The sequence below is a fragment of the Neovison vison genome, chromosome 6 (assembly GCF_020171115.1).
Source record: "Neovison vison isolate M4711 chromosome 6, ASM_NN_V1, whole genome shotgun sequence".
Lineage (NCBI taxonomy): Eukaryota > Metazoa > Chordata > Mammalia > Carnivora > Mustelidae > Neogale > Neogale vison.
The window spans coordinates 13858042-13874557 of record NC_058096.1 but is presented as its reverse complement, the minus strand read 5'-3'; the positions used below and the strand labels follow the sequence as shown (position 1 = coordinate 13874557).

The 16516-nt window shown below is 35.7% G+C and overlaps 1 protein-coding gene across 1 annotated transcript; it reads left to right on the top strand.

Moving 5' to 3' along the window:
* Positions 1-3390: 3390 nt before the first annotated feature.
* Positions 3391-3863, top strand: LOC122909999 (keratin-associated protein 6-1-like). Its single transcript, XM_044254776.1, has one exon. The coding sequence runs from the start codon at positions 3391-3393 to the stop codon at positions 3787-3789; it is 399 nt and encodes a 132-aa protein (XP_044110711.1). The 3' UTR covers positions 3790-3863.
* The last annotated feature ends 12653 nt before the right edge of the window (positions 3864-16516 follow it).

Here is a 16516-nt window from a genome sequence, read left to right as displayed (position 1 = left end):
GCATTTTGTCAAGTGAATAAAGAAAGGGTTGGTGTTTGTTTTTTGTTGGACTCCATTGAGTGGCACTTGAGGTTGATGAGTTCCATTACCGATGGGGATAATTTTACACTTCATCAATATGATGAGTACCAGATTCCTCTACCTGAAAGTTACTTTTATTATTCTTTTAGCCATTAAGAAATATTTTGGCAGAGATATTTTGTGACTACATGAATATTCCATTCAAATCCCCAAATTTATCATTAGTCTTAGCACTTATTTTTCTTTCTTGCCTGAATTATTTATTATGATGATGGATTGCGAATGTTGATTTTTCTCATTTTCATCTTTTGTTTTTTCAAATATATTAGTTGGCATTCTTCAAGCAAGTTTTTCCACTTCATTGTTCAGTTATTTACATCAGTCTAAATTCATGGATTTCTATTATAAATAATCCATTATTATAACAGGGATGGCAACTCCTAGGCTTTCTCATGAGGCAAAATGTATGAATAAATATATTGCATTGTGTGAGATTTAGATTCTTCCACTGAGCTGCCTATAACATTGGTTAAATTATGTAAATTCTTAGGCCTTATTATTCTTACATAAAAATCACCACCTACAGTTTGGTGTTTTTATGAGAATTAAATGTGTCAAGATATGTAAAGCATTTAAACCATGCCTGGAATTTAATAAATGCTATGTATGTGTTATCAGACACTATTATACACAGGGGTTTTTTTTTCTGCTTCTTCCTATATATAAGAATATTCTCTGTTTATCTTGCCTGGTGCTCTTCATGGAATTCTTGTGTCAGAACTCTGTAACAATTTATAATTATTATTTTAATAATAATAACAATTAGATAGCATTTACAAGCTGTTTACCACAGAGCAGTTACTGTGTGAAATCCCATATGTGCATTAACTCACATGATTCTCAGAACAAGTCTGGTATGTGCTAAAACTATAAACATTTTACAACTGCAAATAAGTAGTGACGAAGAAATGTACTCAAGTGACAGTTCTCATAACTACAGGATTTTTTTCTCTTTGTGCATAAATGTAAAATATTTTATTCTTCCTAGGTAATATTTTTCCCAGAAAAGGCAAAGAAACTCTCAGGACATTTAAATATTAGTATTCTTTAATTGTTAATGTCTGATATGACACTAAATATATGTTTATGTTTTAGGAATCTTCTATCTGAAAACGTCTTTCTCTAAATGTTTCCTGCTCCTTTTTTCTGTTTGTCACTTTTTTTTTTTAAGATTTCTTTCTTTATTTAACAGAGAGAGATCACAAGTAGGCAGAGAGGCAGGCAAAGAGAGGAGGGGAAGCAGGCTCCCTGCTGAGCAAGAGCCCAATGTGGGGCTCTATCCCAGGACCCTGAGATCATGACCTGAGCTGAAGGCAGAGGCTTTAACCCTCTGAGCCACCCAGGCGCCCTTGTCACTTTTTATATGTGTGATCCTTACTCTACAATATTAGATACCTGGAATATGTTCTACACATCTCTTCTATTTTTGTATTTTTTTCTTATTATGCTTTTACTCTAAATTTTAGAAGAATTTCTGAATTTGTCCCCTGTCTTACCTCATATTAGTATTTTTCTGCCTTTAACGAATCTTTACATTTGGAAGTCAACTCTTTCATGACAAATTATATATATTCTCTTTCCAGATTTCGCCATTTGCTTGTATGCTTATTCTACTTTTCTAAGTTACATGGCTTTTAAACATTACTAAATTTTTAAAAAAATGTCTGAGAGTGTTGTTCTTGTCTTATAATAGAACTATTTCAAAATCTGGAGTCATTCTGAGTCCTCAGATTGACGTCCTGATTTGGAATAGCTAGTTCTTTTCATATAGTTCTATCCTTAAAAAGATTTATTTATACCTACCCAGTACTGAGACTAGAGATTTATTCTATCAGAACTTACATGTGTTCATATGTAAACCTCTCAAATACCGATAACTTAAAGAAAAATATTGAGATTTCCCTCATTTTAGTTTGCCCAATTAGAAATATCCATTATTATCAAGGGAGACAATGTAATAGGCAAAGCTAGTTATTTCTAATACCACATAAAAGACTTTATGCACATGGTCACTGACATTGTACTTCAGGTTCCTCTGTTGTCCTCTTAAGTGGGATTTTCTTTCTTATACAAAGAATTCTAAGCTACTGCAATGTTCTTTCATCCTAACTTTTTGTAGCTAGGTCAGCAAACAACACTCTTCAGATTCTTGTTGAAGATACTTGGTATCTCAACCCTATCCCTTTGCATTAATCAATACGTTCACACAAAGAAATGGTGGAGATAAATGAATATACATTTCAAAATATGCTTCCAAAGGAGCTTATATTTAACACAAAAACAAATAAGAATTTTTTCCTGAAGAAAAATTGGGAGAATATGTGCAAACAGAGAGTAACATACATTTTATACTTATCAGATGTGTTCCACTGACTCTTAGGAGTTGATTTTTCTAGGAACATAGAGATTCAGAGTGGTTATTTGATTTTATCATTGAATTCAACAGTGAACTTCACTGTAGTAAAAGTAATAACATAATAATAATAATGATGATAGCAATGTATTTCTCATATTTTTCAGAGTATAAAATATTTTATCAAAAGCCAGTTTGTTAGGGAAAATCTAGTAGATTCCACAAAAAGTTATCTCTGGCAGTATTATTGTTTTAAGTTAAAAACACCATACTCCAGTCAGATCACAGAGTTCAAATTAAAAAAAAAAATTCATAAAAAGGTCATTTCATGAATCCAGTGAAACCTCATCATTTCTTTTTTTTTTTTTTTTTCTGACTCTGAATTCAGGGTATAAATTTGAAACCAGGGGGGAAATAGTTCGTGCTTAAAATAGAGTGTTAAAAGTTTAAGAAATATTAGTGTAAATGAGAAAGTCTGGTTTTCTTAGACCTGGTATTTCAGAATTTTAAACTATTTGCTTTTTATCAAAAACATCATGAAACTAAGTAATCAATTCTTGGCTTTTAGTGGTAAAGCATCTCTTGCATGAAAATGAGAAGACTCCCTCATGGAAAATAATAGGTTTGCGGCAGGAGGTAATAATGGAGAATTCAAGGTCAAGAGAGAATACTATGATCTGCTGAATGTCAATACAACGAAGGCAAAATTATTTATCTGGAGCAGGTCAGAGTTTGTCAATAAAAATGTTATTTCTTGCCATAGAGATTGATTACAAAGGGTAATTAAAGATTTCATGAGTACAGCTTTGAGGATGAGACAACTGATTTTCCTTAATGTCCCAAAGAATGTTTCAGATGTGGTGAAACAAAGCAGATCTCTTCATTGCCTCCGAAGCCATGTTTAAAACCAGAAGTCAACAAATTACTCACAATGGCCCTGCAAATTAGCCAATGACATGACACGTGTTGTGGTGACACCCACTCTGAGAGCATATAAAAGACCTCCGCAGGGGGAAAATGTCCACAGTGAAGTGACACTTCTCACCTTCTCTACCCAAGGACAACCTCAACAACCAACAACCAACACCATGTGTGGCAGCTACTACGGAGGCTGTGGCTTTGGACGCTATGGCTATGGAGGCTGTGGCTACGGAGGCTGTGGCTACGGAGGCTGTGGCTATGGAGGCTATGGCTACGGAGGCCTGGGCTGTGGCTATGGCTCCAGCTATGGCTGTGGCTTCCGCAGACTGGGCTGTGGCTATGGCTGTGGCTACGGCTATGGCTCCCGCTCCCTCTGTGGCTGTGGCTACGGATGCGGCTCTGGCTACAGCTCTGGCTTTGGCTGCTACTATTGAGGTCACCATGGGAGACTCTCACCCTCCACACCTTCACTTAATGACTCAGCAGTTCTGAACCACACAAATTTTTGTCTTACCCCCAAGTGATGTTTAATCTATCTTGCACTGCAAACTTCTGATAAGATTTGGTAAATGTCTGATATCTGGAACTGATACCACTTGATACCTGAAAGAATATGAGACTCAACTTGTGAACTCATGTTCCAACAAGATGATATTGGTATAGCTCTTATTTTTGTAATTTTATGCTAAGTTTGCTTATCTGTTTTCCTAATAAATTTGAATTTCCTTATAAATTTGAAAAAGAAAACTTATTTAATTAATTTATTATGTAGATTTTGATTTTCTGGGTTATTAATAGAATAACAATTTTCTTCCAGAAATAATTTTCCTCGGTATTCGTCTCATCTTTGCTGTACTGATTCTAATATTTGTGATTACAGAAAAATCCCTGACCTTTGTAAATCTTAGTTTCTTGTCTGGTAAAGAGAGGGGAACATATTTTTTTCTTATAATGATTTTAGCTCTATATTTCTTGCCTATAGATTTCTACAGTTTCTTAATTAGTACTTCGGGCTCCTTCCAATCTCAATAAGGACCTGGCATGTTGGGGAGATGTTGACTTCCCTTAGGTGGCCAGGGATCTGTGAGTGCTGATATTATCAATAATTTTCATTTATACTGTTTAGATAAGACATAAGGGATTTTGTCAGGTGCGTGCCAAACCTATTATGTAGAAAGCCCTAGATCAATTCTCTCCACTGGAATCTACACAGAGCCCTAGCTTGACTTATTCCTAGTTGCTCATAGCCCTATCAACCATTCAGATCAGGCAAAGAAAATTGTATTTAGGAATGGAGGGGAAAATAATATGGTTCATGTTGCCCCATTGCTCTGTTCAAAATAGAATCTGCCATAGATATGGGTTGGTATCAGTATTTCATCAAGTTATTTGACACTAATTTTTATAGGTTCATAATAGACAGGAGATATTGCAGCCTGAGAACATATTACATGAACATAGCTGAATGTATAAAATCTTACCTTCTGCCTTCAGGTTTCTTTTTTAACTTTTATATATAACATATTCAATCATGACTTTGAGAGAGAAGTTGTAGTGGGTTGAAGCTTACCAGGCTAATCTGCTGCTAACAGAAAACAACAATAGCAACAAATAACAATCTCTCAAGATTTTTAACATACCACAACATTCAAAATGTCCAGGATAAAATATAAAATCATATGATGTACAAAGGCCTAGTAATTGTGATCAGTTCTTAAAGGGGAAGAAAACTGAGACATACCCCACTCTCGAAAATATACTAAAATGGCCCACATTTTCCCCACCTACTGATATTCACATCCTTGTGTTATCCCTCTCACTTCTGTATGACAGCACCTGTGGCATCTTCTAATCAATAAAGTGTGAATGGGTAATATGATATTACTTTCATGATTATGTTGCATAAGACCATAATGTCCATCCTTCTTACATATTTTCTTCTTTGCAGGCTATGATTAAGAATATAGCTATGTTGTGTGCTGCCTAATGGAGGTTCACTTGGGAAGGAATTAAAAGTGGCCTCTGGCCAATAGCTGGCAAGAAACTGAGACCCTAGACCCTATGGATGACTCAGCCATTTAAGCATCCAACTCTTGACTTCGGCTGAGGTTGTATTTCAGGGTTGTGAGATCAAGCCTCATGTCAGGCTCTGCACTGAGTACGGAGCCTGCTTAAGATTTTCTCTCTCCTTCTTCTGTCCCTCCCCTCTTCATGTTCACTCTCTGTCAAAAAAAAAAAAAGGAAAGAAACTGAGGCCCCCAGACCCACAATCCAGGACTCACTGAACTGTGACAACAACCACGAGGAATTAGAAATGGGATCCCTCCCAAGTCAATCTTTGAGTCAATCCTGGGTTTCAGACCTAGCTGACACCTTGACTATAGCCTTGTCAGAAATCCTTAAGCAGCAGAGCCAGCTATGTTATCTTGAGCAGAGACTAACAAAAAATGTGAAATAATAAACGTGTGATTTTTAAGTTGTTAAGTTTGTGGTAACAACAATAGGTAGACTACTATAGATGCAGGGCTCAATCTCACAACCCTGAGATCATGACCTAAACTGAAATTAAGAGTTGGACACTTAACCATCTAAACCACCCAGGTGCTCCTAAGCAACTTTGTAAATATGATCATAGGGTACAGATAAACACTGAATGAAAAGAAAAGGAAAAAAAGAAGAGATCTTCAACAGAGAAATAGATTGTAAAAAGTGCCAAATGAAAAGTTTATAACTAAAAAAATACAATATCTGAAATGTTTTAAAAAAAGATCCTTTGGATGGGTTCACTACCAGAACTGAGATCTCAGAGGAAAGAGCCAGAAAATCTGATGATAAATCAGGAGAAATTATGGAATGCAAAAACAAAAACAAAAACCAAGGGAATCCAACTATAAACTATGAATAAAAAGTCTCAGGAATTTGTAGGACATACCAAAATTTCTAACATTCATAACACTAGAATCTCAAATGCAGGGGAATACAGATTGACACAGAAATCATATTTAAAGAAATAATGGTTGAAATTTTCTCAAATTTGGTAAAATTCACACATTTAGATAGTCAAAAAGTTGTAAATCCCAATTAGAATAAACTGAAAAAATTATGTCCATATGCAAATGAACCAAAGTGAGTTTGCTCCTTGATGAGTCAGAAACTGCACGAGGTCGAGTTGTCACACAAAGAAATTTATTTGCAGTAAATAAGGGAATCATGGGGAATGGCTTCCAAAGCCATGATGCCCCAAGAGAAGGTGAACGGATTCTTTTTGTTTAGGGTTATGATGAATATTTAGATAGTGAAGCCTTGTTGTGTATGTAAAGGCAGGCATGAGATTGCTCATACACCTTAAGGAAACATGCCTAAACATACATCGTATGCTATGTAAATTAGCCTGAGTCTTCTCACTGGGCAGAGATATAAGTATTATAATGAGATAAAGGTGATTGTAGGTCATTCCAGAGGTCATCCATGGTTCATCTGCACAGGTACAAATCAGGTTTATCTCAAAGAGTCTGGATGTTCTGGACAGGTGGGAGATTTTGTCAGGGCAGTTGCCATCACCTGGGGTGGTTTGGGGCCTCATTTGTCTGAGTAAAGGAGAAACCCTGAAAGAAGAGTTTAGTGAAAAATGTTTAAGACAAATGTTAGTGAGTACAAGAAGGTGGGCAATAAAGGCCAGGTCTTAGGGTCTCTAGCTGGTGACACACAGACATCATAAACAAAAAAAAGAGAAATTCTTGAAAGCAGCTAGAGATAAATAATACGTTAAATATAGGAAATGATGGATTTTTTGGTCAGAAACAGAGTCCAAAAGACAGTGGAAAATACTCCTAATGTGCTGATAGAAAAGAATCCCACAGTCTATTCTTAACAGTATGCTTTAGGAGCGAAAGTGAACTAAACACTTTCTCTGTCAAAGGAAAACTAAGAGAATTTGTGTCCAGGAGATTTTTTCTAAAGGCTACATTAAGAGAAATTTTTCACTCTAAAGGAAAATAATAATAAAAAGATAGTTGGAACTTCAGAAATAAAGGAAAAGCAATAGAAATCTTTATACATTTGGGTAAATAGATTATTCTTTCCCTCTTAAATTCTTCAAAATATATGCAACTATTAAAAGCAAGTGTTAAAATATTGAATGAGGGGGTTTCAAGGTATGTTTACATTATACACACACACACAATAAATGTATTATAAGTAGGCAATGGTAAAGAGATATTTAGGCTTGTAAGGCTTATGCTTTTTACTTAAAGTAGTAAAATATGAGCTGTGAGAACACTGTGAAATGTTAGTTGTGTATACTTCAATCCCAAGATTAACCACTAAAAAATATAGAGATATAGCAAAAAGTCACTAGAGAAATTAAAATCTAATTTTAAAAGACTCAAATAATACAAAGTAGACAGTGAAATGGAACTGAGAAATGGAGAACAGAAACAAATAATAAAATGATAGAATTAATTCCAGCCATATCAATAATTAAATAGTATGTGACTATTCAAATAATCAATGAAAAAAGAGATTATCAAATTTGCTAAAATTAGACCCATCTATATATTTCTTATGAGAATCATATCAAATATAAGTGTGTGTGTGTTTGTGTCTATGAGAAAAACTAAAGGGATGCTAGAAATATTTTGAATTGAATGAAAATTAAAAGAGAAGTTGCCAAAATTTGTGAGATGTAAATCAAACAGTGCTTGAAGGGAAATTGAATAGGTAGTGTCAGAAAGTTCTCAAATCAGTATTCCTAGATTTCTACAAAATAATTAACAGAGAAGTACAAAAAGAGGAAAGGGGAAATAATACAGCTAATAGCTGGAATCAATATAATTTAAAACAGAGGGTAGAAGGGGAAAAAGTGAAGCCAAAAACTGATTCTATGAAAATTTCAATTAAATCGATAAATCTGTAAGAAGACTTACAAAGAAACAAAAGAAGACACATTTACCAACAGTAATAATAAATTAGGGACATCACTACATACCTTATAATCAATAAGGGAACATAGGGAACAATATGTTCATAAATTTGACCACTGAGATGAAATAGACCTGTTCCTTAAAAGGCAGGACATTGCCAAAAACTTGATCAAAAGGAAACATATAATCTGAATAGCCACATAACTCGTGGGAAAATACATTTTGTGATTAAAATCTTTCCAAAAAAAAAAAAAGAAAACTCCTAGTTCATATAATTTCACTGATTAATTCCACCAAACATGAAAGGAAGAAGTAATACTAGTTATATGGAATCTCTCCAGAAAAGAGAGAGAGTAAGAAAATGAGGAGGGAATGTATCTCCATCTATTTTATGAAATCAATATTACCCTTATCCCAGATCTAGGAATTTGGATGTCAGAAGCATTCCCACCATTCTCTAACTGATAAGCAGGACTCACAATACCTAGGTTGTATAAACAATGTATTTTTAGCCAGACACATGTTTTCATTCTGGAAGAATGAGATTTTGCTGGTGCCTTTTTTCACCTGTCCCCAGTTAAAATTTTGGGCATTGAGTCTCTAATGGGTTTCCTTGAGCAGAAATATCACCCATAGAAAACATTATTTCTGTTGCTGGGGGAAGAGCGAGCTCTGTGTAGCCCCTCCTGGAGGGAGAGAACATCACAACATCTTCACATGGATACCTCCAGAATCTGCCTGTTTCTTTTTCCCTTATCTAGCTATGTATCATTACTACCTTGCTATAATAAATCTTAGCCAAAATAAAATCTTAAAAAAAAAAAAAGCATAAGTATATGCTGAGTTCCATTAGTCCTTCTAGCAAATTTCCAAAACTGTGAACAGTCTCCAACACAATATGGCCTTTTGGAAAAGGCAAAAGTATAGGTTGATTGAAGAATCAGTTATCTATAAGTTTTAGGAGTAAGAGGAAGGCTTGACTGGGAAGGGGTTTGGGAAAAGCATGGGGAATTTCCATAGTGTTTTCCAGAGTGGCTGCACCAGTTTGCATTCCCACCAACTGTCCCTTTCTCCACATCCTCATCAATATCTGTTATTTCCTGTGTTGTTAATTTTAGCCATTCTGACAGGTGTGAGGTGATACCTCCTTTTAGTTTTTATTTGTATTTCCCTGATGTGAGCAAGTTGAGCATCTTTTCTTGCCAGTTGGAATGGTATGGATGGAGTTGAGTGTATTATGCTAAGCAAAATAAGTCAGTCAGAGAAAGACAAAACCTTATAATGTCACTCATACGTGGAATTCAAGAAATGAAACAGATGAACAGTGGGGAGGGAAAGTGAGAGGCAAACCGTAAAACATACTCTTAACTACAGAGAATAAACTGAGTGTTGCTAGATGGGTTAAATGTGTGAGGGATATTAAAGAGGGCATTTTCGGTGATGAGCACTGGGTGTTATATGTAAGTGATGAATCACAAAATTCTACTCCTGAAACTAATATTATACTATTTGTTAGCTAACTGGAATTCAAATCAAAACTTGAAACTATTAAAAAAAAAAAAAAAGCACGAAGGGTTTTGTGGGGAGAATGATGGCACTGTCTTGATTTTGACGGTTGTACCACAACACTATGCATTTTTCAAAGTCACAGAGATATAATCAAGGGAGTGAATTTTTCTGTCTGTAATTTTAAAAATTGAAAAATAAAACATTAAAAAAAAAAGATTCGGGAGGCATGGAACTTTGCAGATGGTGGTTTGTGAAGGCAAAAGATATGCAGAATATTTACCATGACCTAAGCAACAATAAACTAATTGACAAATGCTGTATCATTTAGTCTAAAAACTCCCATCAACAGAGACATAATAGAACTGTTAGGGCAACTGAAGTAGAAACAGCAAAAGAATATATGTCAAAAACAGATAATCGCAACTTTTCTTGGTATCAAGCAAATACAACTTTTTTTATTTAATAAAATAAAATAAATTCTGGGAAGCCTGGGTGGCTCAGTTGGTTAAGACTCCAATTGTTTATTTCAGCTCACGTCATGATCTCAAGGTCCTGGAATAGAGCTGGAAATCGATTCCCTAGTATATAATCTAATCTGGGCTCAGTAGGAAATCTACTTGAGGATTCCTTCTCCTTCTGTCCCTCCCCCCAACTATTTTGCTTATAAGCACACACTCTTTCTCTCTCTCTCAAGTAAATAAATCTTTAAAATAAGTAAATAAAATAAACTCTCTTACTTGTAATAAATAGAAAGGAAACCAAGATTTTTATTTCAGGATAGCCAAATTTATTAAGGAACACTGGGAAACAAAATGATGCATGAAAATTATCAAGGCAGGATCAGTGACTGGTAAAAGTAGGTAAGTGAGTTCACAAGATGAATATCACATTCTGGCTTTTCATGAAGCAAAGGTTGGGAATAAATAATTATGGGTTTTAGATCCAGACAGGGACCACCCCATTCCACAAATCAGAATGATCTCAACCTCGTGTGGCAACACAGGGCGTGGGATTCAGGGCAGGTAAATCATGATGTTACATGTGTGGGAGAGAAAAGTCTCCCAGGGCAACCTCAATAGTAGCAGCCAAAGCCAGAGCGGTAGCCAGAGCCGCAGCCATAGCCACAGCCACAGAGGGAGCGGGACCCATAGCCATAGCCACAGCCAGAGCCACAGCCATAGCCACAGCCCAGTCTGCGGAAGCCACAGCCATAGCTGGAGCCATAGCCACAGCACAGGCCTCCGTAGCCACAGCCTCCATAGCCACAGCCTCCATAGCCACAGCCTCCATAGCCACAGCGTCCGTAGCCACAGCCTCCGTAGTAGCTGCCACACATGGTGTTGGTTGTTGAGGTTGTCCTTGGGTAGAGGAGGAGAGGAGAAGTGTCACTTCAGTGTGGACAGTTCCCCTGCAGAGACCTTTTATATACCCTCGATGTGGGTGGGATCCACCACAGGAGTCATGCCACTGGCTAATCTTATGACTAATCTAATTAGTTTGTTGTTTCTTAACCATAAGATAAAGCCTCAGAGGAATTAAAGAAATTTGTTTTATTTGGTGACTCGGGACTCCCCCAAAACAATTCAGTGTCAGTAATGACAGGAGATAGTCATACACCCAAATCCCTGCATTACACCAAATCTCATTTTAATCTCAATAAACATGCATCATTTCAAGAAATGGCATTTGCAGCAGGTCAATTTTGACTTGCTCTTGGCACAAAATAAAACCTATAGTTTCTCCGTGTCTTTCCAAAAACCAATAGCACACATTTTTGACCAATGAGTCTTGCCTCTACTTTGTTTCAAAACACTTTTTCCCCTTCAGTGTTTCAGCTGTCTCCCTACCTTCAAAAGGATGCGTCACAGAAAATTGCAAAGTCAATTCATCTCTGTAATACAATTCAGAAAGAGCCAACTTATTCACATGTCTTGAAGAACTACCCTGAACCAACTGCATTTCTGGTTTTTTACTTATACAAATTGTTGTTTTTGTTTTTGTTTTTAAATTTTTTATGCCTAATTCTTCTTCAGAACACTAAAAATAGTTTATCCTATGGATTGCAATTTCTGATCAGACCCTACCACCAGAGAGAGTGATAATAATGGATCCACTTTTATTGATATGTATATCAATTGCCATTTTCAATTGATACCATTTTTAACTTTGAAAATTTAATAATTTTGCCGGTTACATGCTTATGGGCTTTACTGTATCTGAAATGTCAGTGCTTCCCAATTTTTTTTTTTTTTTTTTGTAATGGCTCACTGGCCAACAGGAATATCTGTTCACATTTGGGGATATATAATTATCAGCTGATATTCTGACTGATTTTTTTTAACTTCAGATAGTTATTTTTCCCATGATAAGAAGAAAAGTTCATTTATAAAGGTATACAATGTTAAATAAGTAGTCTATTTTTAATCAGGCACAAGGAACTCTCCTAAATAATCATTGATTTTTTTTTTTTTTTTGCTTCATGCTTTTCACTGGATGGTAATCCAGGCTACTTGGGGGTACAGAAAGGCCAAGAGAATCTTGTTATCGTCTGAAAACAGATAGATTTTATGTCTTTGGGAAGAGTCAGGAAGAAGGTATGATTATGCATATAAATCCATAATCAGTGACCAAGGTGGTTACAATACAATGATGTTCTGTGTTTTAAGACTTTTAGCAAATATCTCTTCATTAACCTTAAAGTATAAGCAAAGAGTGTTAAGGTTGGGTTATCCAATAGTGAAGAGGGTTCAAGATTGGAAACCATTTAAACTTCAGTTTACCTTCCCCTGGAATTCAGTACCCAAGATCTTTGTTATTCATTCTGTTCATCTGCTTTGATAAGTAATTCAAATTAGTCAAATGAAAATAGCCTCTAAATAGAACAGAGCAACGTTTTTATATGAATAATTGGGTTAAACACAATCACTTACCCATTTATAATGCATTTTAATGTATTTTCTTCTTATTTTTATTGATAAGTATATTTCCACAAACTAGAGACATTATAATGGTTGCAGATCACTTCAGTCCCTCCTTCACTGAGATAATAACTATTAGAAAATCTCAACTACATCAGATACTTGTTCCAAATTATCATACTTTAGATTTTGTCAATCACTTATCATTCAACTGAGAATAATTTTTTAATGAACACTAGTTGAAATAATGTGATTATCATTTTTTTTAGACTTAAGTCCTATACATTGAATAAATTCATGGACCAGAAAGGTGTATGACTGAAATCTATTAGTTAACAAAATAATTATTTAGCAAGTTTTGCAAATAGTTAAGATGATTATGGAAGGTCCCATCTATCCCATAACTATCAACATCTGGAACCAGAATGGTACATTTATTACAACTGACGGACCTACACTGACACATTATTATCACCCTAAGTCCATAGTTTAAATTAGGGTTCACTCTTATTGTTATACATTCTGTGGTGTTTGACAAATGTGTAATGACATGTAGCCACCATTGTGGTATCATATAGAATAGCCTCATGGCCCTAAAAATCTTCCGTACTCTGCCTACATATATACCATAGCATTCTTTTTTTCTTTTTCTTTTTTTAAGTATTGCTCCCCTAATGCTCTGAAATATGATTAATGCTAACTATCTCTCATGGAAAACAAAACAGACATTAAACAAATAGTTCCCCAAGATAATTCCCTCGAGTTTCCCAAGGTAACTCCTTAATTCACTATTCCTCTTCATAGAAATTTCAAAAATGTATTTATAAGATTACTGCTTCCATTGTCTCATGTTCTGTTCCCTCAAACATTTAGACTGTTGACCCACCACTCCACTAAGGTGCACCTTTCATGTCTTGACAAATCCAAATATGGTTTGTTTCTTTGTATTCATTTCATCAGAGCTCTGAAAATTCAGGTCAGTTGAATTCTTTTTTCTTGACAGATTCTCTCTCTCTGAATGCAATACACTGTACTTGCTTACTTTGCCTCCAACTTCATCTTTCCAGGAATTTTTGTATTATCTTCTCCATAATTTGATTCCAATCTCACAGCATTGTTTTTGACTTTCCTATGTTCTTTATCTTCACCCTTTTACAGATGTCTAGTCAACTGTCTACCTGATAATTCAATTGTTATCTTAAATAGTCATCAGAAATGTAATATTACCCACAAACAGTCTATGACCCTCTCATAACACCAAATGTATTCTCTTCCAATATCTCAATCTCATGGCTCAAGAAAAATTAAATTAAACGCTTTCCCTAGAGCATGACTGCATAAGCTTCCCATTACATTTAGAATATCCAGAAATAAACTATCCTCTTTGACATCATCTCCTACCATTTTCTTTCTCATTTTCCATATTCCAAACACAGTGACTCTTCAGCATCTCAAACCAAGTTATATCTCTCCATAAGACCTTTGCCACTGTACAGCTGACCCCTTTATTTGGAAATTGCAGCAGTGGGAATGGTTGAATCCTTCTCTTTATTCAGGTTTCAGTAAAAGTGCCATCTCCTCAAATTCTTTTCTGACCACTCAAATTAAAAATAACTCCCCCAGGGGCACCTTGGTAGCTAAGTTGGTTAAATGTCTGTCTTCAGCTTGGGTCATGATCTCAGGGTCCTGGGATCCCCCACTCACATGCTTTATCAGGTCCCCCCCAACTCACATGCTTTTTCTCTTTCTCTCTCTCTCTCTCTCAAATAAATAAATAAATAAATAAATCTTTTTTAAAAACAAAATAATTAAAAATAAATAAACAAAATTTACTCCCCCAAGTAACAAATAAGCTAATTCAACTCTTTGACTTTTATTGTTTTTCAAGTATTATCAGAATTTAATATATTTATTTCAGAGTTTAATTGCTATTGTGTGTCTGTCACAGACAAAAAAATAATAAGTGAAAAAAATTTTAAAAATATCAACAAAGTAGAATAGCTTTCTTTTTTTTTTTTTTCAAAAATTGTAACACTTTATTGTGGTCCTCAATGTAGGTATAAGAAATATTAAAGTCATTTATTTTCTTGTTTTTTTTTTCCGAGTGTCAGAGAAGGGCATTTCAGTTTTTTTTTTTCTCAATTTATTTATTTTCAGAAAAACATTATTCGTTATTTTTTCACCACACCCAGTGCTCCATGCAAGCCGTGCCCTTTATAATATCCACCACCTGGTACCCCAACCTCCCACCCCCCCGCCATTTCTAAACTAAGATTTCTGGTAGAATACATATTTCCTCTCAATGTCAAAGGCACAAACTCACCATAAAAAAAGAAGACAACTCTGCCATTTGCAGAAACATAGATCAGCCTGGAGGGCATTATGCTAAGTGAGATAAGCCAGACAGAGAAAAATAAATACTGTATGGTATCACTCATGTGTGGAAGCTAAAACAAAAACAAAAGGCAATTTTATAGAAACAGACAATAGAATGGCATTGGCTAGGGGCTGCAAAGAGGAAAATGGGGTGATGTTCAAGGCGTACAAGTTTTATTTATAAGTTCTGAGGAACTATTGTACAACATGGTGACTATAGTTAATAACAGTTGTATGCTTTAAAGTTGTGGAGATGGGCGCCTGGGTGGCTCAGTGGTTTAAGCCTCTGCCTTCTGCTCAGGTCATGGTCTCGGGGTCCTGGGATCGAGCCCCACATTGGGCTCTCTGCTCAGCGGGGAGCCTGCTTCCTCCTCTCTCTCTGCCTGCCTCTCTGCCTACTTGTGATCTCTCTCTGTCTATCAAATAAATAAATAAAAATCTTTAAAAAAAATAAATAAAGTTGTGGAGAGAAGATTTTATACACTCTTACTGTTTTTGAAAACTAACCTCTGTGTTCCAGAGCTGAAATATAACATGAAGACAGAGTTTAGGGATTAAGAGGAACAACAGGGACACCTGGGTGTCTCCATTGGTTAAGCATCTGCTTTTGGCTTAGGTCCTGATTTCAGGGTCCTGAGATGAAACCCCGCCTTGAGCCCCTGCTCAGCCGGGAATCTGCTCTTCCATCTCCCTCTGCTCGCCCCACTCCTGCCCCATCCATGCTCTCTCTCTCAAGTAAATAAAGAAAATCTTTAAAAAATAAGAAGAACAATAGTTTTATTACTTTGCCAGGCAAAAGAGGCTGTAGCAGACTAATGCATTCAAAACTGGAGACCCACTGGGGTAACAGGCTGAGGAGTTTTGTAGGAAAACACAGGACCTGGGTGGTGTCCATAGGAATCTGGTAGGTACCGTACCAGCTGTGCACATCATGACTTCGAGGTAGTTTCCTGACTCCACTGGTGCTGGCCATCTTAGTCACCTTACTAAGTATACATGAGGGTCAGTGAAATGTCAGTATTAACAGGAAGTTTCTGGAACAAAGGAGTCTCAGAAAAACAAGTGAAAGGGAGGGGGAGGTTTCAAGAATAAGAAAAATAAAAATTTGTTCAGCTTAAAATCAAGCTTTGCTTAAACTACTAGTGTGTCCATTCATCTTTATGTTTCCATAGCAGTGTCATTACCACACAATACTTAAAAAGAGTTAACGATGTAAGGGGATGGACGTTCTACTAGCTATCTTGATCTTTGTAATAATTCCACAATGAGTATGTGCATCAAATCATCATGCTGTACACTTTAAATGTATATCATTATATTTTTCCATTATTCTTCAATAAAGTTTTTAAAAAAAGGAATTTCCTTTCATATCTTTAAGAAACCAAATCAGTGATTACCAGAGGGGAAGTGGGGGAAACAAGTGATGGAAATTAAGG

Excerpts from the sequence above, each read along its gene's own strand:
- LOC122909999 (XM_044254776.1), top strand. The coding sequence starts at position 3,391 with ATGACACGTGTTGTGGTGACACCCACTCTGAGAGCATATAAAAGACCT.